At 47.0% G+C, this 21,224-nt stretch overlaps 2 protein-coding genes across 4 annotated transcripts in view; both read left to right on the top strand.

The window, feature by feature from the left end:
- LOC308664077 (uncharacterized protein) overlaps positions 1-21,224 on the top strand; it is a 102,625-nt gene that overhangs the window by 64,070 nt on the left and 17,331 nt on the right. The gene's annotated exons all lie outside the window — the stretch shown is intronic.
- LOC308664240 (uncharacterized protein) lies at positions 2,654-17,585 on the top strand. 3 transcript variants are annotated; one of them, XM_081321277.1, is made up of 2 exons: positions 2,654-2,691; positions 3,879-5,975. In XM_081321277.1, the coding sequence occupies exon 2, from the start codon at positions 4,727-4,729 to the stop codon at positions 5,765-5,767; it is 1,041 nt and encodes a 346-aa protein (XP_081177403.1). In that variant the 5' UTR covers positions 2,654-2,691; positions 3,879-4,726; the 3' UTR covers positions 5,768-5,975. The 3 variants fall into 3 exon arrangements, 2 of the variants coding, with proteins under 2 accessions (XP_081177403.1, XP_081177402.1); XM_081321276.1 differs by having other exon boundaries at positions 2,657-2,691; positions 3,774-5,975; XR_014025631.1 differs by lacking the exon at positions 3,879-5,975 and adding an exon at positions 14,481-17,585 and having other exon boundaries at positions 2,663-2,691.

A 21,224-nucleotide genomic window follows, 5' to 3' on the forward strand; every position in this document is an offset into this window, starting at 1 on the left:
TCTTCCAGGTCTATACATTATTCAATGCTTTTTTGCCCATTTTATCATTGTTTTTTACTTCTTCTTCTTCCATCTTTAAATTTAGCAGAAATCTGTAGTTTCCTAATCAAGTTTTCATCTGTTTTTAATAATGAATGAAATGAATGAAACTTTATTGTCAAAGTACAATATATATACATTGAGATTGGCTGAGCCTCCCTTTGTGTCCCCACCACCACAGCTCACAGTGACAACAAACGCACCATCTTATTACACCATGTGAGGTAATTGCACAACACACCGGCCTCACAAGTCAGTCATACATAAGAGTTATTTCCCGTTCAGGAGCCTGATAGCCCATGGATAGAAGCTGTTCTTCAGCCTATTGGTGTGGCTGGCTATACTTCTATATCTCCTACCCAATGGTAGGAGAGTAAAGAGATACCGACCAGGGTGTGAGTCGTCCCTGAGAATTTTCCTCACTCTTCCAAGGCAACGAGCCCTGGCGATGTCATCCAGTGGTGTCAGGGGACAGCCCCCAATGTCTTGTGCTGTGCTCACCACCCTGTCATATCTTTCCATCCGCGGCTGACAGGCCAGCATACCAAACCACAATACAGCGTGAGAGGACACTCTATAGTAAACCGGTAAAAGGTCATTAGCCATTGTTCAATCCTGTTCTTCCGCAAGACCCTGAGGAAGTGGAGTCTCTTGTTGGGCTTTTCTGGCCACCTGGGATGTATTAACGTTATGAAATTAGGCACATTGTGTGATGACCCATTAATGACCCTCTTGATTTACGACTGTAATTGCAGGCTAAATTACAGTTGTAAATCGAGGACCACCAAGAGTTTCCCCTAACAGTGAAGTAGCCAGTGTAGTTTAATGATTTGCACATTCATTTAACAGCTGCATCAGGAACAGCAGGGATAGGGTTAGTTAAGCAAAGCAGTATCCCAATCATAATTGGTAGGTCCCATTACAGTTGTTTCCCAAGGACTAACTGTACACTAGCCGGGGAATTTCACAACTTCTGCAAACAGAAGCACCCAGAAAGTACTGCTGATTTATTTGATTTTATTTATTTTAATCCCATTTATATCCCACCCTTCTCCGAAGACTCAGGGCGGCTTACAATCTAAAGCGCAATGTGTTTAGCAACAGCCTTCATTCTATGTATATGCCTGCTTATTAGGGCTTTTAGCCCCCCCCCAAGCGGCATTATTAGAAAGTCAGCTTATTGCCCCCAACAATCTGGGTCCTCATTTTACCTGATAATCAGAAATAGGTTGTTAGTCTGTATCAGTGGTGGAAAACCTTTAGAGACCGAGTGCCCAAACTGCAACCCAAAACCCACTTATCTATTTTATTTTTTTTATTTTAATTCCATTTATATCCCGCCCTTCTCCGAAGACGCAAGGCGGCTTACAAGCTTAGCAGTAGCCTTCATTCTATGTATATGCCTGCTTATTAGGGCTTTCACACACACCCCAAGCGGCATTATTACAAAGTCAGCTTATTGCCCCCAACAATCTGGGTCTTCATTTTACCTACCTCGGAAGGATGGAAGGCTGAGTCAACCTTGAGCCTGGTGGGATGCGAACCTGCACTAATTGCAGGCAGCTGGTGTTACTTAAGGAGGCATTAGACCACTGCTCCACCAAGGCTCTTATTGCCGGGTGGACATGGCCAAAAGGGTAGGGAAGGGTGAGGGAGAGAGAGAGAAGGCGTCCACAGCACCCTCTTATTTTTTTTAAATTAAACTCAATCAAGGCTCCCCCCCCCACTGACACAGGTTTTCTGTGGGAATCGGCCCAAGTGGCTCTTTGCGTGTTCGTGGTTGCTGGTGACCCCTGATCTAAACACAAACTCTCCATGAGGCACTTTAGCCCGAACAAGTGAAGCCTCTCTGCAGCCCAACCAATAATCTGAATCTTCTGCACACCAGTCTCTGTTCCCCGCCTATCCGACCGTCATTTCGCGATGGGATGCCGAAAGTCACGCTTGTCCTGTCTCTGCCTTTGGCAGAAGACTGCTATCAGTTCACCCATGGTCCTTCTATGTAATAATAATAATATAAAGTTGGAAGGGACCTTGGAGGTCATCTAGTCCAACCCCTTGCTCAGGCAGGAAACCCTATACTATCTCAGGCAAATGTCTGTCCGGTCTCTTCTTAAAAACCTCCAGTGTTGGAGCATTCACCACTTCTGGAGGCAGGTTGTTCCACTGGTTAATTGTTCTAACTGTCAGGAAGTTTCTCCTTAGTTCTAGGTTGCTTCTCTCCTTGACTAGTTTCCATCCGTTGCTTCTTGTCCTGCTTTCAGGTGCTTCGGAGAATGTTATATTAGACATAGCCACTTCCTCCAACCAGCTCATAAGGTGTTTTAGCACCCAGTCCGCTGAATATCTTTCTTGCTCTTTTCTGCACTCAGCGAAAACGTCTCGCAGAGACGCCAAAGGCAGAGACGGGACAAGCGTGACTTTCGGCCTCCTATCGCGAGATGACGGTCAGGTAGGCGGGATCTGCCACTAGAAAACGGCGTCTGTGGTGGAGGTGAGAGGAGTTGCAACCATCGAGTACTGCATTGCTAGAAAGGATGAGAGGCGAGGAGGAGATCAGAGCAACCTCCTCTTCCGGGTCACTCAAGGGGAGGAAAAATGCATGGGGGGGGGCTTTTGAGCTCTTCCCGGGGTCGAAGCAGCGGCTGGCAGGTGAGTTGAGGGGCGGCTCGGAGGAGAAGCCGGGAGCGAGTCGGGCTGCTCGGTTCGGACGTTGCCAGCCGCTCCACGTTCACGAGGGTCGCCGCATCCCCGCTTGTGACTTTCCCAGCCAGCTTCTCCCAAGCAAAATCCCCGGAGAGGCTGGCAGGAGGTTGCAAGTCGCAGCCACGTGAAATTCCCTCTAACGACCCAGAGCGACTCGCTGAAGAGCTGCAGAGGAACAGCCCCCCTCCTGCCCCGCAGCCCCCCCTCTTGGCGCAGCCCGGCTCCCCCCCTGGGGGCTCCCGGGGATTCCCGGAAGGTTGGGCACCCCCGTTCCCACGTTCCCCTCTCGCTGCTGGGGAGGGTCAGCCTGCCAGTGCCTGGAGGGGAGGAGGAGGAGGGAGAGGACGGGGGGAGCTCTGGGCTGGGAGGGAGCGTGGCTGGAGGGGAGGGCGGGGACCCTGCGAGGAGGAAGAGCTGAATGGCGTCTGGAAGGCGGGTGAGGGAGAGCCGAGAGGCGTCCAGGTGGGCTTGGCCAATGGGCTGCCCTGTCCAGGTGGGCTTCCTTTGAGATGGAGCCCCTGAATCTGCCTCTCTTACACGCCCGGATTCCCTCTCTGGTGACTGCTGCGTTCCTGTTTCTCTCTGCCCATGTATGCGAACTGCATTTATTCACTGAGCTTGTGGTTATGAAAATGCAGGAAAAGGGAGTTGCACCAATTCAGATGCTGCCAATTGTTGCACATTTATGGTGACTGCAGTATCCCACATTCGTGATTCCCATCTCCCTCTTCGCAGGGTGCGTACTGAAGTTCTGGTGCCTAGGGAGACCCACAGCTGGGGCGGGGCGGGGAGGGAGGGAATAACCCGGGTGAGTGTTGCAGAGACACTGCGGTCACTAGTAAGAACGAACTACTGCTGTGATGCTGTAATACTTATAATTTTGGGAGTTCTACGTAAGCACTAGGGGGCGCTCATCATGTAAGTTTGAACGAGTGTTCAAAGTGAACACCTATAATTACCTGTATTTTTTTTTCACATCTTCTGCAAGCATTGTATAAACAAATTTACTTTTTTAAAAAATCTTATAGACAAAGAGGATGGCAGTAAGAGCACTCTGGAGAAGTGAGAATAATTTCTGAAAAGTAAAGTAAAGCAAGTCAAGCCAGAAGTAAAAATATTTCCATTTTCTTCAGAAAATTACACAATTCTCCCATCCCAGCCGGCGAAAGACAAGAGAAAATCAAGAAGCGATTTCAAGCTGGAAAAAACAAGAGTATGCGGAACAGGATACATTACGTGAAAAGAGGAGGGGAGTCATTTTTCCATTCAGAAAAAGAGAGAAATATCTGGAAGTCAGTGGGGAAAAAAAGTCAAATGGTTACTCAAATAGGGCAGACAACAATGCAGAACTCCCAATGGGAGGAACAAAACAGGTGAAATCAAAGCACCATTAAAAAGACCACACATTTTTGACTTCCTCTAGAATATCAGGGATGGAAAAGCTCCACAGATGTCCCTATTGTGGTATAAAGCACAGATTGCAAAAGCATAGGTAATTACGTAGAAGAGGATCCAAACTGGAAAAAAGGCATACAAATGCTACTAGCGTAACAAAATCTTTGGTCAGAATAGCTCCCTTCTCGTTCATAAAAGGACCCACACCGGACAGAGTGGTCCCAATGTGGTAAATGCTTTACCAAGCAGAGGACTCACACAGGACATAAACCCTTTGAATGTTCTGATTGTGGGAAACTGTTTCAATTCCCGTTCTAACCTTGTGATACATGAAAGGATTCACACAGGAGAGAAACCCTTTGAATGAACTGATTGTGGGAAAGGTTTCAAGAAGGTTTCTAACCTGGTAAACCACCAGAGGATTCACACAGGAGAGAAACCGTATGAGTGTCCACTTTGTGGGAAAAGATTCATTGCAAATTTTGACCTGGTGAAACACCATAGCACTGACATAGGAGAGAAACCCTTTGAATGCACAGTTTGTGGGGAAAGTTTTGTTGTAAATTACTACCTGGTGAAACACCACATGATTCACACCGGAGAGAAACCCTTTGAATGTCCTGAATGTGGTAAAAGATTCATTACAAATTCTGACTTGGTGAAACACCAGAGGATTCACACAGGAGAGAAACCGTATGAGTGTCCTGAATGTGGGAAAAGGTTCACTCAAAATTCCCACCTAGTGGCACATCAGAGGACTCACACAGGAGAGAAACCCTTTGAATGTCCTGAATGCGGGAAATCTTACAGTCACAATTCGCAACTGGTGACGCACCAGAGGTCTCACACAGGAGAGAAACCCTTTCAATGTCCTGAATGTGGGAAAAAATTCATTACAAATTCCCACCTGGTGAAACACCAGAGGACTCACACAGGAGAGAAACCGTATGAGTGTCCTGAATGTGGGAAAAGATTCACTCAGAATTCCCACCTGGTGACACACCAGAGGTCTCACACAGGAGAGAAACCCTTCGACTGTCCTGAATGCGGGAAATGTTACAGCCACAATTCCCACCTGGTGACACACCAGAGGACTCACTCAGGAGAGAAACCCTTTGAATGTCCTGAATGTGGGAAATGTTACAGCCACAATTCCCGCCTGGTGATACACCAGAGAACTCATACAGGAGAGAAACCCTTTGAATGTCCTGAATGCGGGAAAAGTTACAGCCAAAATTCCAATCTGGTGACACACCAGAGGATTCACACAGGAGAGAAACCGTATGAGTGTCCACTTTGTGGGAAAAGATTTATTGCAAATTCTCACTTGGTGAAACACCGGAGAATTCACACAGGAGAGAAACCATATGAGTGTCCTGAATGTGGGAAAAGGTTCACTCAGAATTCCCACCTGGTGATACACCAGAGGACTCACTCAGGAGAGAAACCCTTTGAATGTTCTGATTGTGGGAAACATTTCAGTAAGAATTCCAACCTGGTGATACACCAGAGGACTCACACAGGAGAGAAACCCTTTGAATGTCCAGATTGTGGGAAATGTTACAGCCACAGTTCCAGCCTGGTGATACACCAGAGGACACATACAGTTCCGCTTCTTTGCTTGTGAAACACCAGAGGTCACCAGAGAAAAACTGTAAATGTATCTAGATTTTGGAAAAGATTTCAGTATTCAGTCTAGCCTTATAAATCATGTACTTTTACTCACAGGGGTGAAACATTTCAAATGTCCAGTCTGTGAACCATTCCTCATGCGTAAATCATCTCTTATTGCACAAAATAAGTGCATATGAGGCAAACGTTGATGAGTTTAGAGAAGGCTTGAATTTAATTTCTGATCTCCCGTTGAGAGTGTGAGAAATTGGTATCAACTTCAAACCTCATCGTTTTACTTTGCCAAATAATATAAACTAGCCATTTTGATAACATCAAATCTATCTAATTGGTAAAGCCCACTGGCAAAATGTAATTTTTTTTCCACCTCAAGAACAAAATCTAGAAGTGCTTTCCATGTGGCAATAAAAGTATTCGTATTTTTTTTCTTTAATTAGTACAGTTAATTTAGCCATCTCTGTTAGCTCCATGAGATTTGTAAGCATTCCTCCATTGTAGGAATCGATGTAGTCTTCCATTTCTGTGCCTAGAGTAATCTTGCTACTGTTGACATATATAACATCAAAGTTCCATATTTTCCCCCCAGGTTTTTGTCCATTAGCCCCAAGAAAAAGGTCTCTGGTTTTCTTTCTGTATTTAATTTATTTTCTGTATTAACATGAGTCGCACTCCAATATTTTCTTGCTTTATCACACGTCCACCCTAAATGGTAAAACGTCCCCTCTGCCTTTACATTTCCAACATTCATTTGAAATACCTCTCTACATTTTTGATAACGTGTCTGGTGTTAAATACCAATGATACATCATCTTGTAAAAGATTTCTTTTAGATCAGACAGGTCAAACATAAGGCCCGCGGGCTAGATGCAGCCCACAAAGTGGTTGTGTCTGATCTGCAGACCTGCTCTGGACACAGGGAAAGACCAGCCCACAGCACCTCGGCCAGCCCAGGCTGACCGGGCGCTGATCTACAACCTGGTGCCAGCCATCAAAGCCAGAATGTGATCAGCCTTAGATCCACGGGGCAGCCCTGGAACCAGCGACCGGTGCCCCCGCCCCACCCCATTGTGCACACTCAAGAGGCGGCGAGCAGGAAGAATTTTGTGCCCCTGTTGGCTGTCTTGCCCCGCAGGACAGCAGTGCTGGCCATCTCCTATGTGCACACCCAGAGGGCGGGCCAAAGGCGGTGCCCTGTGGATCTAAGGGTGAGCACATTCTGACTTTGATGGTCACAACCAGGTTGTAGATCAGCGCTGCCACCACCACCCCTCCCACCAGGAAGTCCATGGCCCGTTCGCTGACCTAGCCACTCAGCCACAAGGCTTTCCTTTCACTGGGACCAACCCCTCCTGTGTGGGATAGCGACGGCTGGTTGCACCATGGACATTGGCAGAACTGGCAATCTCTCCCTTCCCCTCGTTCCTGAGCGTGGAGGAAGGAAAGAGATGAGAAGGATGGGAGGAACGGAGGGGGGGAGGAAGGAAGGAGAGGTGACTTGGTTGGAGATGCCCCAGTTCACGCAGTTCTGCTTCAATCCTGTATCCATTGAGACTTGGGCTCAAAGGAGAAAGCAATTTTGTGTTCTGTTTTGTCACAGGGAGTACTTTATTGGCAATCCAAGTTAACATTGCTATTCTTGAATTGTGAACTCTTAGGAAAGTATCCCCTCCTTGTGTGTTGCTAACAGCCATTTCCAGTGGGGAAAATAAGGACAAAGCAGAGTGGGGAAAAATACTTTCCTTTGCTATATTTCCAGTCTCAATTAGACCATGGTAGGGTCCCCGCAGGGGAGCTCTTTTAAGGATTATGTATTCATAGAAAAGCAACTAAGCTACCTCTGTTCCTAAACGCTAAAGCTGTTGCACCTAAAAAACAGAGGAGCTCTGGTCAACTATCACAGCCACCATTTTGACAGTTTTGCTGTACTGTTGTCTGTGGAGGCCCCCACTAAATGCAAGAACGGGATAAACTGGGCCTGGTTTGTTCTCAGTCTTCGAAGTGGCCACAGACAACTAGCAAAAGTGGCATTTGACCACAAGGCGAGGAGGCATCGAGAAAAGTTTCCCCTTCTGCATTTGAGCATCCAAGAAGGGACAGGAAAGGAGAAAGGGAAAAGAAAAAGGGGGAAGGAAAAAAAAAGGAAAGGAGAATGAAGAGGGAAGGAAAAAGGAAAGGAGAAGGAAGGAAGGAAGGTTATAATGAGAGGGAGGGAGGTTCTGAGGGAAGTCCTGCCTTAGCACTTGGCCATAAGGAGCCCTGCTACCCTTTCGCCACCCCTTTGTCCCCTCCTGACCTCTCCTGGTGGTCTCCCATCCTAACGCTGAGGATGCTTTGGTTACAAAGCCAGGTCTCCTCACGGGGAGACGGGGTGGGTCCTCCCTCTGACCCACACATTTTGCCCTCCTGCACACACGCAACCGGGCCAAGGAGAGTAGGCCAATCAGCAGCAGCCTTGAGAAGGCAAGCACAGCCGGGCACCCCCTTGGGACAGGCTGGACTGGGCACTTGATCTTCACTGCCCAGGGCTCCAGGCAGCCTGCATCCCTGGGGGTCCTCTGCATGGCCTGAGGATCAGCAGTGCTGCTCTGGTGGGCAAGGGTATGGTGCTTGCCCTAGTCTCGCCTTCCTTGGCTGGTGTTCTGTACCAGCCTACTACCGGCCCTGCAGAAAAGGCAGGGACAACCCCTTTACAAAAAGGCAAGAGGCTGGAACTAAACCTGCCAAATTTATTGACATAAAATAGAGCAAAACCAAACACGAACCATGAAACAGGAGCTATTCAAACGGTTGCCTTCAGCAAACCAGCCTTCCCACACATTCCCCTTTTAAACAGTTCAAGGCGTGGCTTCTCTCTGCCTCCTTCTGAGGTGCCCCATTGCCTTCCTCTGTTTATTCCTGATTGACTGCCTCCTGCGTTGGGCGTCCTTGAACAGGGCCAGCTGTGGGTCATCTTCATCCACGCTGTCAGGCTCACACAGCTGGGTCTGCGTAGTGACCAGATGGGAGGGGCCTGTCTGAGGGCTCTGCGAAGCATCAGGGCTATCCTCTGCAGGCTCTCCAACACCCCCCTCCTCCTCCTCTGAATTGTCCGACCCAACTGCCGAACCCACAGGCTGACCCTGAATCACAACAGCTGGAGACAATGGATCCCCCAGTCCCGCCCAGGCGCCCCACCACCACAGGCAACGTTGAGCTGGCCATGCCCACCCCCCACCCCCGCAATGCCCCCCCAGGGTCAACCACAATCCTGATGTGGACCTCAATGAAATCGAGTTTGACACCCCTGCTCTATCGTTTCCTCCTGTTCCGTGGCTCTCAGCTCATGTCTCCCAGAACCTGCACACATGATTGTGTCTGTGTGGGTCTCACCTGCAGCCCCATGCTGTGAGGTTGGGGAGGAAAAGAACGGGAGGGGCGACAGAAACTGTGATGGGAGCTTCTTGCAGCCTTCCACAGGGCTGGGGGTGGGCGCTGAGGAGGGCAGGGCGCGATGCAATCTGCAGCACGTTGAGAGAAAAAAATACTCCAAAAAACCAGCTTTCATTAGTTTGCAGCCTGCCATTGCAGGAGGTCTCTGCTGAGGGTGTGGGGCTGCAAGGGATGACACAGTCAGAACCCACCCCAATCCACATCTTAGGAAAGTCCCAACAGGAACTTTTACTGAAACAGTTGGTGGTGGAAAATCTAGACAGGATCTGGAAACTGTGTCACAGATCGATACTTTTAAAGTGTCCCCGAGTAAAACCCCTCCCCTCAGTCCATTTGGTCAGTCCTGGATCAGTTAAGTTTCATGTGTCAAAACCCTTCCATGGGAAAAGAGAACCTCAATGCATTTACAGCGTCGTTACTCCCTCCCCTTCAAATTCCAGTCAGAGATGCAAACCAGAATCCCCCCCCCCTCTTCCTTTTGTTCTTCTCAGTTCAAACGTTCTTCCTCTCATGTTTGATGATGGCCTCCAGGCAGGCTGAATAAATATCTTTGCATAGGAGTGGCCAATTGGCATCTTCTCTCCCCCTCCTTGTGGATGGCAGAATCCAGTAATGGGGTGAGATTTAGGTTTGCGCAGATAGGAAATTATGAATGGAATATAAATGGATTCTGACAATCTGCCCTCCTCAAAAGAAAGATAGGTCTACCTGCAGGAATTAAAATATGTTAGCCCGGTTTGTTAGGATATTCTGTATAAAACTTAAGGTGTTTCCAAGCTACTAGATATTGAATTGCTCCATGGCGTTTCCTAGAATCCAGGATTTCTTTCACCTCAAAGTGTTGTTCTCCTTCCACCATGATAGGAAGTGTGTGTGTGGGGGAGGGGGGTTGTTCGTAGGGGTGACTGTTGTTCTTTTTAGTAAAGTGCAATGAAAAATTAGGTGTATCTGCCTAAGATTTTTGGGTTGTCCTAATTCTACTGTTACTGGGTTTATGACTCTTAATTGGAAAAGGTCAAATATATTTTGGTCTGAGTTTTTTACAGGCTTGTAGTGTTTTAAGGCATTTTGTTGATAAATATACTATCTCTCCCACCCTGAATGGTTTGGGATCGACTCTTTTTTTGTCTGCCTGTGTCTTGTATGTATGTTGCACACCGGTTGGCAGTACCCGTATTGGTGCAACTCCTTTTCTTGCACCTTCTTAACCAAAGGAAGTGCTGACATGTGGTCACAGAACAAGTGCTACGATGACCACAAATTTGTGGACGAAGTGTACGTCTGCTTTCACAGTGCCATTGTAACTTTGAAGGCTCATGAAATAAATGGAAAATAAGGACTGCCCATACAAATTGAACATCCCCCAAAAGTCCTCGGGAGGTATTTTTTAGTTGAACCTGGTTAATACATGGATGGGGCACCAATGGGAAATGCACTGCTTGTTGGTTAGACATGAAAAAACCAAAAATCTCAGAAGAGACAGTGGCAGATCAGTCTGATAATTTTGCCAAAAAAGACCCAACAGGTCCATATCCGAACAACAGAGTTGAAAGGGACCTTGGAGATCTAATCTAGTCCAAACCCCCTGCTTGAACAGGAGACCTTATCATTCCAGATCTTATCATTCCCCCCAAAAAATGTTCTCCAGGGACAAAGAGCTTTCTCTTTTGAAAATAGTTTCTTTTGGACTGGCATATAGAAAAAGGCACCAACCTATTTTCCAAAGCACTAGAAGGCAAGACAAGAAAGAATGAATGGAAACTAACCAAGGAAAGAAACAACCTGGAACTAGGGAGAAATTTCCTGACAGTGAGAACAATTAACCAGGGAAACAACTTTGCCTTCAGAAGTTGTGGGTGCTTCATCACTGGAGGCTTTTCAGAAGAGATTGAGCAGCCATTTGTGTGAAGTGGCATTAGGTTTCCTGCTCAAGCAGGGGGTTAGACTAGATGACCTCCAAGGACCCTTCCAACTGTTATTCTATAGTCTATATTCTGGTGACTTCTCTGCTGTGGAGGAAACCAAACAGACCTACTTGCTCCCAACATCTCCTCCGACCTGCCCTCAACTCACCTTTCAGCTGATGCTTCAACTCTTGGAAAAGCACAAAAGCCCCTTGCACCCCACCCCCCCTCCCATGAGCGATCCGGAAGAGGAAATTCCTCTGTGCTTCTCCTCTTCTTTGTAGCAATGCAGTACTTGATGGTTTTAAATCTTTTAAGCTCAAGCACAGATGCCGCTACTGTATAGATGGCTTCGACTGGCATCTCCAGACAGGAAGCTGAAAAATACGCTTGTCCCATCTCTGTCTAAGGCATTTGCAAGACGTTGTCTGTGATTATATGGTATCATGTTGTTTTTGACTCCTAGCAACTCCCATTCTCCCTCCATTTCTCTTTTCATTTCCTGTCTCCCAACTTGTGACATTTACCCTAGCACACGGGTCGGCAACCCGCAGCGCCAGAGCCGCATGTGGCTTTTTCAGCCATCTCCTGCGGCTCCCAGTCCTCCGCCATGTGCAGTCTCTCCCCCCCCAAAAAAAGTTCAACCAATCAATTCAAACTTCTCACGGAAAAAAAAAAAGAAATCTCACGGATTGGTTGAACTTCTTTGGTTTGTGGGACTGCCCACAAATATCTTTTCTTCTTCGGACTGCACGTGGCGGCAGCAGAAGAGACAGAGGACTGCTGGAAAGAAGGTGTGTGGGTCAGTCAGATGGGATGTGGGTGGGGACGCAGAGGCTGATTAAACACGTGGGTGAAGCAGAGGTGCTGCCCGGGGCCAGAGGGGAGGCCGGGCAGATTTCCCCCGCCTTGCCAGCCAAGTGGAGCCATGGCACTTTTCAGCAGGGACAAGCAACCCCGATCCCACTCTCCTCCTCCTCCCCTTGGAAGAGCTGCGGGGCTCAGGAGCTTCCCCCAATGCCCCACCCATGAGGGAAGAGATGCAGTAACCAGATTGACGCCGCCTCCTCCACCTCCTTCAAAGGTGCACCTCCCGGCTCCGAGGGATGGATGCAAGCTGAGAAACCAAGCTCTGCTTTGCCTGATGCTTAGTTTTGCTTTCCAAAGCGGCCTCGGCGTCACCTAGCCGGAGCTCAGCCTGGATCAGCTGGTGGGAAGGTCGTGCGTCCTCCTGGCCTGGCTGCTCTCCTCCCTCCCGCTCTCCTCCGGCCCGACCTGCTGCCCCAGTTGGCATGCTTGCATATCCCCAGCCCCAAATAAATAAATAGAAAAGGCCGTTTTCACAGGTTGTCCAGCTAAAAGAGCCTTGGTGGAGCAGTGGGCTAATGCCTCCTTAAGTAACAACAGCTGCCTGGAATTAGTGCAGGTTCGCATCCCACCAGGCTCAAGGTTGACTCAGCCTTCCATCCTTCCGAGGTAGGTAAAATGAGGACCCAGATTGTTGGGGGTAATAAGCTAACTTTGTAATAATGCCACTTGGGGGGGGGCAAAAGCCCTAATAAGCAGGCATATACATAGAATGAAGGCTATTGCTAAGCACATTTGATTTGTGCTTAGATTGTAAGCCGCCCTGAGTCTTCGGAGAAGGGCGGGATATAAATGGGATTAAAATAAAAAATAAAAAATAAATAAAAGGGAGGAAAGAAGCTGGGCTGGAGCACCCTGGAAAGGCGAGCAGGCAGCGCTTCTGCATGGACTGGTAGGGCTTTTGGCAGGTTTCGCCTGCAATTAAGGCAGGGCGAGTTTTTTGGCTCAGGAGAGGGGGATCTGCTTGTGGGGGCAGGTGTCTGGTCACATTCATGCAAATGTGTTTCTTTTGCATGGAAGCTGCTTTGCTGAAGGTTATATCTTGCTTCCTTTTCTTCCACATTCTTCCGCGCCCTCCACATTCTTCGCCTCTCTGCTTTGTTCCGCCTCTGGGGATGGAGGAAGACGCATTCGCCAACTGGCTCATCCTTCCCCTTCTCTGAGCTGGGCTGCAATCTTGCCTGCTGCTTCTCCGCCTCCTCCTTCCTCCTCCCTCCCTTGCAGAAAAAAAGGAGAAGGCAGGCGGTGGGGCAGGGGTTTCCTTCCTTGCCCAATTCCACTGTTTGCAAGAGAGGCAGAAGCGATCGCCCTTTTGCAAGCAGAAAATCTTGCGGGTCTCCTTGCGAGGAAGGAAACTTCAGATACGAGCAAGCCAGGGAAAGTGTGTGTGTGTGTGGGGGGGCAATTCCCACACACTAAGAGGCAGCTTTTTGCTTTAACTGTTGGGTTTTGAATCACTAAAGCGCGAGAGAAATGCTACCCAGATGTTTTGACAAGATAAGGGAGCCACTTCAGAAGGGAAGTGAAACTTCGTGTGTTGAATTAATTGGTAAATGTGATTCATGACATGTAAATAAGGAAGGAAAATTCTGCATGACGTGGGGGTCAAGAGGAGGAGAATTCAGATTCTGGCATCCATCCATGAGTGCCGATGCTTCGTTTCATTATTATAGACTTTTTAGATAAAACAATGCCTGAATGTTGTTTGAACTGTCTCATTAATCGGAACCATGAAATCACCAGTATCCGTAAGAGTAGATCAAAGTTTCCTCTAGTGTTCTGGTCTTTATACCCTTTATAATCCAATAAATTCCAAAGTGTAGGTTCAATCCTGAAAGCAATATTTTATAGTAATCCTTTGTCTTAAATATCCAAAAATTGTCAATCAGGCAAGGTTATAATCCACAAATTTTGAAGCATTCAAAATGTTTAACCTCTCTGAAAACAGCTCAAAAGTCTCTCCCAGCCAGGCATAGTCCAAGGTCAAATTTTTCTTTCTCTCCCACTAGCTCTCAAAGTTAAAAGTCCAAGCTCAGTTGGCATTTAGCATCCAAGAAGGTCAGTGTGATAAGTGTGCCAAAATATTTTCCTTTATAGTCAGCTATTCTTCTGAGCTAGGAATCACCAAGCAACCAGGAAGCAAATTATAATCCTATACACAAATCCACCAGTAGATGTCACTCAAAGTCCATTTTCACTCTTAAAACAAAGGACTGATTTCTTATATTTCACCTCAATGTTTTTTTCCCCAAAGAGAAAATCTTAACCGTTATCTCAGTTCTCAAATTTATCAAAACTGTAGCTTTATGTTACTTCCACTTCAGTATTTTATGTTTCTGTTCCCCATAAAATTAAAATACTGCTTCCGTTTGCATTCAAAGGTTTTTAGATTTTTGGGAGAGATTCCCAGGAAATCGAGTTGTAAAATGGTAAAGAAAGGATAGATATTTTCACCCAGTTCCAAACATGCTGTTTATGATGTATTAATTATTGCCTTTTTCTTCTTAGGTTGTGAACAAGAATATAGCCAGTCTTTTCCCTGACAGTTTGCAGGGCTTTCCTTGGATTGAACAGAAAGGCTGCCATCTCTCCATCATCAACAACCACCCTTCCTCTTCATCGCGCCTTTGGGGCTCTTTAAAGCCCTTTTTAGGGCCCCCAGAAGGGTGAAATCTGACTGAAATTCGTCCTACAATCAGGACATTCAAAGGGCTTGTCTCCTGTGTGAGTCCTCTGGTGTTTCACCACATGTGAATTTGTAATGAAACCTTTCCGTCAATCAGAATATTACTAAGATTTCTCTCCTGCGTGACTCCTCTGATGTATCACCAGGTGGGAATTTGCAATGAAACCTTCCCCACAAAGTGGACAGTGATACGGTTTCTCTCCTGTGTGAATCCTCTGGTGGTTTACCAGGTCAGAGTTCTTCCTGAAACTTTTTCCACATTCAGGACATTGAAAGCGTTTCTCTCGTGTGAATCCTCTGGTGTTTAACCAGGCTGCAATTGAGACTGAAATGTTTTCCACAATTAGGACATTCAAAGGGTTTCTCTCCTGTGTGAGTCCTCTGGTGGTTCACCAGGTGGGAATTCCGACTGAAACTTTTCCCACAAACTGGACACTCATATGGTTTCTCTCCTGTGTGAGTCCTCTGGTGTGTCACCAGGGCAGAATTTGTAATGAAACTTTTCCCACATTCAGGACATTCAAAAGGTTTCTCTCCTGTGTGAGTCCTCTGGTGTATCGCCATATAGAAATTACAACTGAAACTTTTCCTACATTCAGGACATTCAAAGCGTTGCTCTCCTGTGTGAATCCTCTGATGTTTCACCAGGCTAGAACGGCAACTGAAACTTTTTCCACAATCAGGACATTCAAAGGGTTTTTCTCCCGTGTGAGTCCTCTGGTGTATCACCAGGTGGGAATTCTGACTGAAACTTTTCCCACAAACTGGACACTCATACGGCTTCTCTCCTGTGTGAGTCCTCTGGTGTGTCACCAGGGCAGAATTTGTAATGAAACTTTTCCCACATTCACAACATTCAAAGGGTTTCTCTCCTCTGTGAGTCCTCTGGTGTTTCACCAGGTCAAAATTTGCAATGAAACTTTTCTGACATTCAAGACATTCAAAGGGTTTCTCTCCTCTGTGAGTCCTCTGGTGTTTCACCAGGTCAGAATTTGCAATGAAACTTTTTCCACAATCAGTACATTCAAAGGGTTTTTCTCCCGTGTGAGTTCTCTGGTGGTTTACTAGGTTGGAACTCTGACTGAAACATTTCCCACATTCAGGACATTTAAAGGGTTTCTCGCCTGTGTGAGTTCTCTGGTGTCTCACCAGGTAGGAATTTGCAATGAAACTTCTCCCACAAAGTGGACACTTAAACTTTTTCTCTCCTGTGTGAGTCCTCTGGTGTATCAGCAGTTGGGAATTCTGAGTGACCCTTTTCCCACATTCAAGACATTCAAAGCGTTTCTCTCCTGTGTGAGTCCACTGATGTCTCACCAGACTGGAAATGTGGTTGTAACATTTCCCACAATCCAGACATTCAAAGGGTTTCTTTCCTGTGTGAGTCCTCTGATGTATCACCAGGCTGGAATTGTGTATGAAAGATTTCCCACAATGAGAACATTCAAAGGGTTTCTCTCCTGTGTGAGTCCTCTGATGTTTTACCATGCGGCAATTCTGACTGAATCGTTTCCCACAATCAGGACATTCAAAGGGTTTCTCTCCTGTGTGAGTCCTCTGATGTGTCACCAGGTTGGAACTGGAACTGAATCGTTTCCCACAATCAGGACATTCAAAGGGTTTCTCTCCTGTGTGAGTCCTCTGGTGTTTAACCAGGCTGGAACTAAAACTGAAACCTTTCCCACAATCAGGACACTCATATGGTTTCTCTCCTGTGTGAATCCTCTGGTGTGCCACCAGAACAGAATTACTGTTGAAAAATTTCCCACAATCCGAACATTCAAAGGGTTTCTCTCCTGTATGAGACCTCTGATGTGCCATTAGTTGGCAATTCCAAATGAAAGATTTCCCACAATCAGGACATTCAAAGGGTTTGTCTCCTCTGTGAATCCTCTCATGTGTCATCAGGTGGCACTTCTGAGTGAAAGATTTCCCACAATCACAACATTCAAAGGGTTTCTCTCCTGTGTGAGTCCTCTGATGTATCACTAGATGGGAATTTGCAATGAAACTTTTCCCACACTCAGTACATTGAAAGGGTTTTTCTCCTGTGTGAATCATCTGGTGGTTTACTAAGTCAGACTTTGTAATATTTTTTCCCCCACAAACTGGACTCTCATATGGTTTCTCTTCTGTGTGAGTCCTCTCGTGTGTCACCAGGTAGGATTTGTTCTTGAAACATTTCCCACACTCAGGACATTCAAAGGGTTTCTCTCCAGTGTGAGTCATTTGGTGTTTCACCACGGAGTAATTAACAGCGAAACTTTTCTCACAAACTGGACACTCACATGGTTTCTCTCCTGTGTGAGTTACTTTGCTTGGTGAAGCATTTACCAGACTGGGAGCACTTATAGGGAATCTGTCCTATGTGGGTCCTCTTATGAACCACAAGGGAGATATTCTGACCCAGGATTTTGTTACATTAGTAGCATTTATATGCCTTTTTTCCAGTTTGGATCCTCTTGTACGTAATCACCTATGCTTTTGCAATTTGTGCTTTGTACCACAATAGTGACATCTGTGAAGCTTTTCCACCAATGATATGTTGGAGGAAGTAAAAAATGTGTGTGGTCCCTTGTTTAGTGGCGCTTTGATTTCAACTACTGTTTTCTTCCTCCTATTGGGAGTTCTGCATTACTGTCTCCCCTATTTGAGTATCCTTTTCTTCCCCATTGACTTCCAGATATTTCCCACTTTTTCTGAATGGAAAAATGATCCCCTTCACATTGTCATATAACATATCCTTGTGTTCCGCATACTCTACTTTTTCCAGGTTGAAATCTCTTCTTGATTTTCTCTTGCCTTTCGCCTGCTGGTATGGGAGAATTGTGTAATTTTCTGAAATGGAAAATATTTTGATTTCTGGCTTGATTTGCTTTCCTTTTCAAAAGTTATTCTCACTTCTCCAGAGTGCTCTTATTGCCATCTTCTTTGTCTGTAAGATTTAAAGAAAAGTGTAAGTTTAATTGTTGATACAATGCTTGCAGATGTGAAAAAAGGAAAAAAATATACATTACATTTAAAAAGCAAATATGCCACAATGCTAACCTATTACATTAATTACGATTGATCGGACATTCCAGAGATCCACTCAATCATGAAATTCCCTTGACTTGCACCAATCATAAACAGTAAGCGCTGCTGTGGGTTATCATAAAATATATCTGGAAGTCTGGGGTATACATTATACAATTCCAGATATATGGAAAGAGTAATATAAATACACACACCTATAATTATATCTCTGTGGAAAATTCATTGTTTTCAGCCTGAAAAAAAAAGATTACTTGTCAAACCTTCTGAGCTGATTTTTAGAGGTGTGGGGGCTTTAACTGATAAAATAGTGACTAAAGCCTCTGCAAGATTTCCACATGGAAGTCCTCGTCTACAATTAAGGGCAAAAACTACTCTCCACAATCCCTGTGCTGACATCCCAACTGAAGTACTCCTCACATAATTACTGCAATTGGGACTGGCATCTTGGCTATTAATCATCCAGATCATTAAGCATGACATTGGCCTGATAGTGCCAACTTACATCTCTTCCTCTGAAGTTAAGCAAATCACCATGGGTTGTTAAAGGCAATTTCACATGACTGTGGCTTGCAATTTCCTGCCGGTATACCATATTGATTTTGCTTGTCAGAAGCTAGCTGGGAAGGTAACAGATGGGGATCATGAATGTGGGATATTGCAGACACCATAAATGTGCAACAATTTGCAGCATCCGAATTGATGCAACTCCCTTTTCCTACGCTTTCACATTCACAGACTCAGTGAACAAATGGAAAATGAGGACTACTTATACAACTGAACATCCTGAAAGGACTTCCATAGCTATTTTTTAAGAAGTGCTGGCTTAAGCACAGTTGAACCTCATTAATACACATATGGGATGCCAATAGTAAATACCGTGCTTGTTAGCTATAAACAGAAGTAAAAAAATAAAAATCCCAGAAAAAAATAGTGGCAGTTTCAGTCTCACATTATTGCCAAGAAAACAGCAGGTCCAGAAAAGAATAATGAGAGTTGAAAGGGACCTTGGAGGTCTTCTAGTCCAATCCCCTGCTTAGGTAGGAAACCTATATCATTTGGACAAATGGCTGTCCAGTCTCTTCTTAAAAACCTCCAATGATGAAACATCCACAACGTCTGGAGGCAAAATGTTTCATTAATTGTTCTCACTGACAGTAACTTTCTCCTAATTCTAGTCTCCATCTGTTACTTCCTGTTCTGGTCTCATACTTTGGCGCACAAGTCAATCGCCTCTTCTATGTGACAGTCCCTCCAATTTTGAAAAAGTGCCATCATCCAAACACAAACTCTCCATGCGGCATTTTAGTCCAACAACTGAAGCCTCTCTGCAGCCCAACCAATAAACTGGCTCTTCTGCACACCAGTCTCTGTTCCCCCCAAATGCCCTGCAGGCAGTTATTGGAGCTCCCAGGCCTGTCCCTTGACTGGAAATTCTGTTATCTTTCTGAATATTATCACAGAACCCTCTTGATCTGTTTGGAAAGCTGTTTGTAAAAAACAGTGGAAAGCTTCATTTTCAGTGTAGATTATACAACTCATAAGAGAACTAACATTTAAATTGAAAACCTCCACAGACAGGGCTGTTCACTGACATGGGCAGAGAGAAACAGGGACGCAGCAGTCTCCAGAGAGGGAATCCGGGCACGTAAGAGAGGCAGATTCAGGGGCTCCATCTCAAAGGAAGCCCACCTGGACAGGGCAGCCCATCGGCCAAGCCCACCTGGACGCCTCTCGGCTCTCCCTCACCCGCCTTCCAGACGCCATTCGGCTCCTCCTCGCAGGGTCCCCGCCCTCCCCTCCAGCCTCGCTCCCTCCCAGCCCAGAGCTCCCCCCGTCCTCTCCCTCCTCCTCCTCCCCTCCAGGCACTGGCAGGCTGACCCTCCCCAGCAGCGAGAGGGGAACGTGGGAACGGGGGTGCCCAACCTTCCGGGAAACACCAGGATCTCCCAGGCGGGGAGCCGGGCTGCGCCAAGAGGGGGGGCTGCGGGGCAGGAGGGGGGCTCGGGGGAAGGACCTGGAGGGGATCGGAGAGCCGTTCGCGGAAGCCGCAACCCAGGAGGAGGAGAAGCGAAGGCGCAGCGCTTCCCACGGAGCAGAAAAGCCCGCGAGGAAAGGCGGAGACTCGGAAGGGGAGGGGGCGCAACTGGGGGAAACCCACCTCGCTCTCCCTCCCTCCCTCCCCCCAGGAATCCCCCCTCCCCTTCCCCCCCCCGGGGATTCCCCCCTCCTGATTGCCCTCCCCCTCTCGGAGCCTCCTCGCCCACCTGGCGCCCTTTCAGCGACCCTCCCCGCGAGGGGAACCTCCGCAGCGCTGCCGTAAGAAAGCCCCCCCGCCACGCCTACTTCCTCCCCTTGAGTGACCCGGAAGAGAAAGTTGCTCTGATCTTCTCCTCGCCTCTCATCCTTTCTAGCAATGCAGTACTCTATGGTTGCAACTCCTCTCACCTCCACCCCAGATTCCGGTTTCTAGTCGAAGATGCCGCCTATCTGACCGACATCTCGCGATAGGAGGCCGAAAGTCACGCTTGTTCCTATGCCGCTACTAGGCAGCAACTTCCTCTTCCGGGTCACTCAAGGGAAGGAAGGAGGCGTGCGGGTGGCGGGGCTTTTGAGCTCTTCCCGGGGTCGAAGCAGCGGCTGGCAGGTGAGTTGAGGGGCGGCTCGGAGGAGAAGCCGGGAGCGAGTCGGGCTGCTCGGTTCGGACGTTGCCAGCCGCTCCACGTTCACGAGGGTCGCCGCATCCCCGCTTGTGACTTTCCCAGCCAGCTTCTCCCAAGCAAAATCCCCGGAGAGGCTGGCAGGAGGTTGCAAGTCGCAGCCACGTGAAATTCCCTCTAACGACCCAGAGCGACTCGCTGCAGAGGAACATATTCAGAAAGATAACAGAATTTCCGGTCAAGGGACAGGCCTGGGAGCTCCAATAACTGCCTGCAGGGCATTTGGGGGAACAGAGACTAGTGTGCAGAAGAGCCAGTTTATTGGTTGGGCTGCAGCGGCTTCAGCTGTTGGACTAAAATGCCGCTTGGAGAATTTGTGTTTGGGTGATGGCACTCTTTCTAAATTGGAGGGACTGTCACATAGAAGAGGGGATTGACCTGGGTGCCAAAGTGTCGTAGACCAGGACAAGAAGTAACAGGTGGAGGTTTATCAAAAAGAGATCCAAGGTAGAATTAGAAGAAAGTTCTTGTCAGTGAGAACAATTAATGAAACATTTTGCCTCCAGATGTTGTGGATGTTTCATCATTGGATGTTTTTAAGAAGAGACTGGACAGCCATTTGTCCAAATGATATAGGTTTCCTACCTAAGCAGGGGATTGGACTAGAAGACCTCCAAGGTCCCTTTCAACTCTCATTATTCTTTTCTGGACCTGCTGTTTTCTTGGCAACAATGTCAGACTGAAACTGCCACTATTTTTCCTGGGATTTTTATTTTTTTACTTCTGTTTATAGCTAACAAGCACGGTATTTACTATTGGCATCCCATATGTGTATTAATGAGGTTCAACTGTGCTTAAGCCAGCACTTCTTAA

The sequence above is a fragment of the Vipera berus genome (genome assembly GCF_964194415.1).
Source record: "Vipera berus genome assembly, chromosome: 2".
NCBI classification, from domain to species: domain Eukaryota; kingdom Metazoa; phylum Chordata; class Lepidosauria; order Squamata; family Viperidae; genus Vipera; species Vipera berus.

Coding starts and splice junctions, on each gene's coding strand:
- LOC308664240 (XM_081321277.1), top strand. CDS start 4,727: ATGATTCACACCGGAGAGAAACCCTTTGAATGTCCTGAATGTGGTAAA.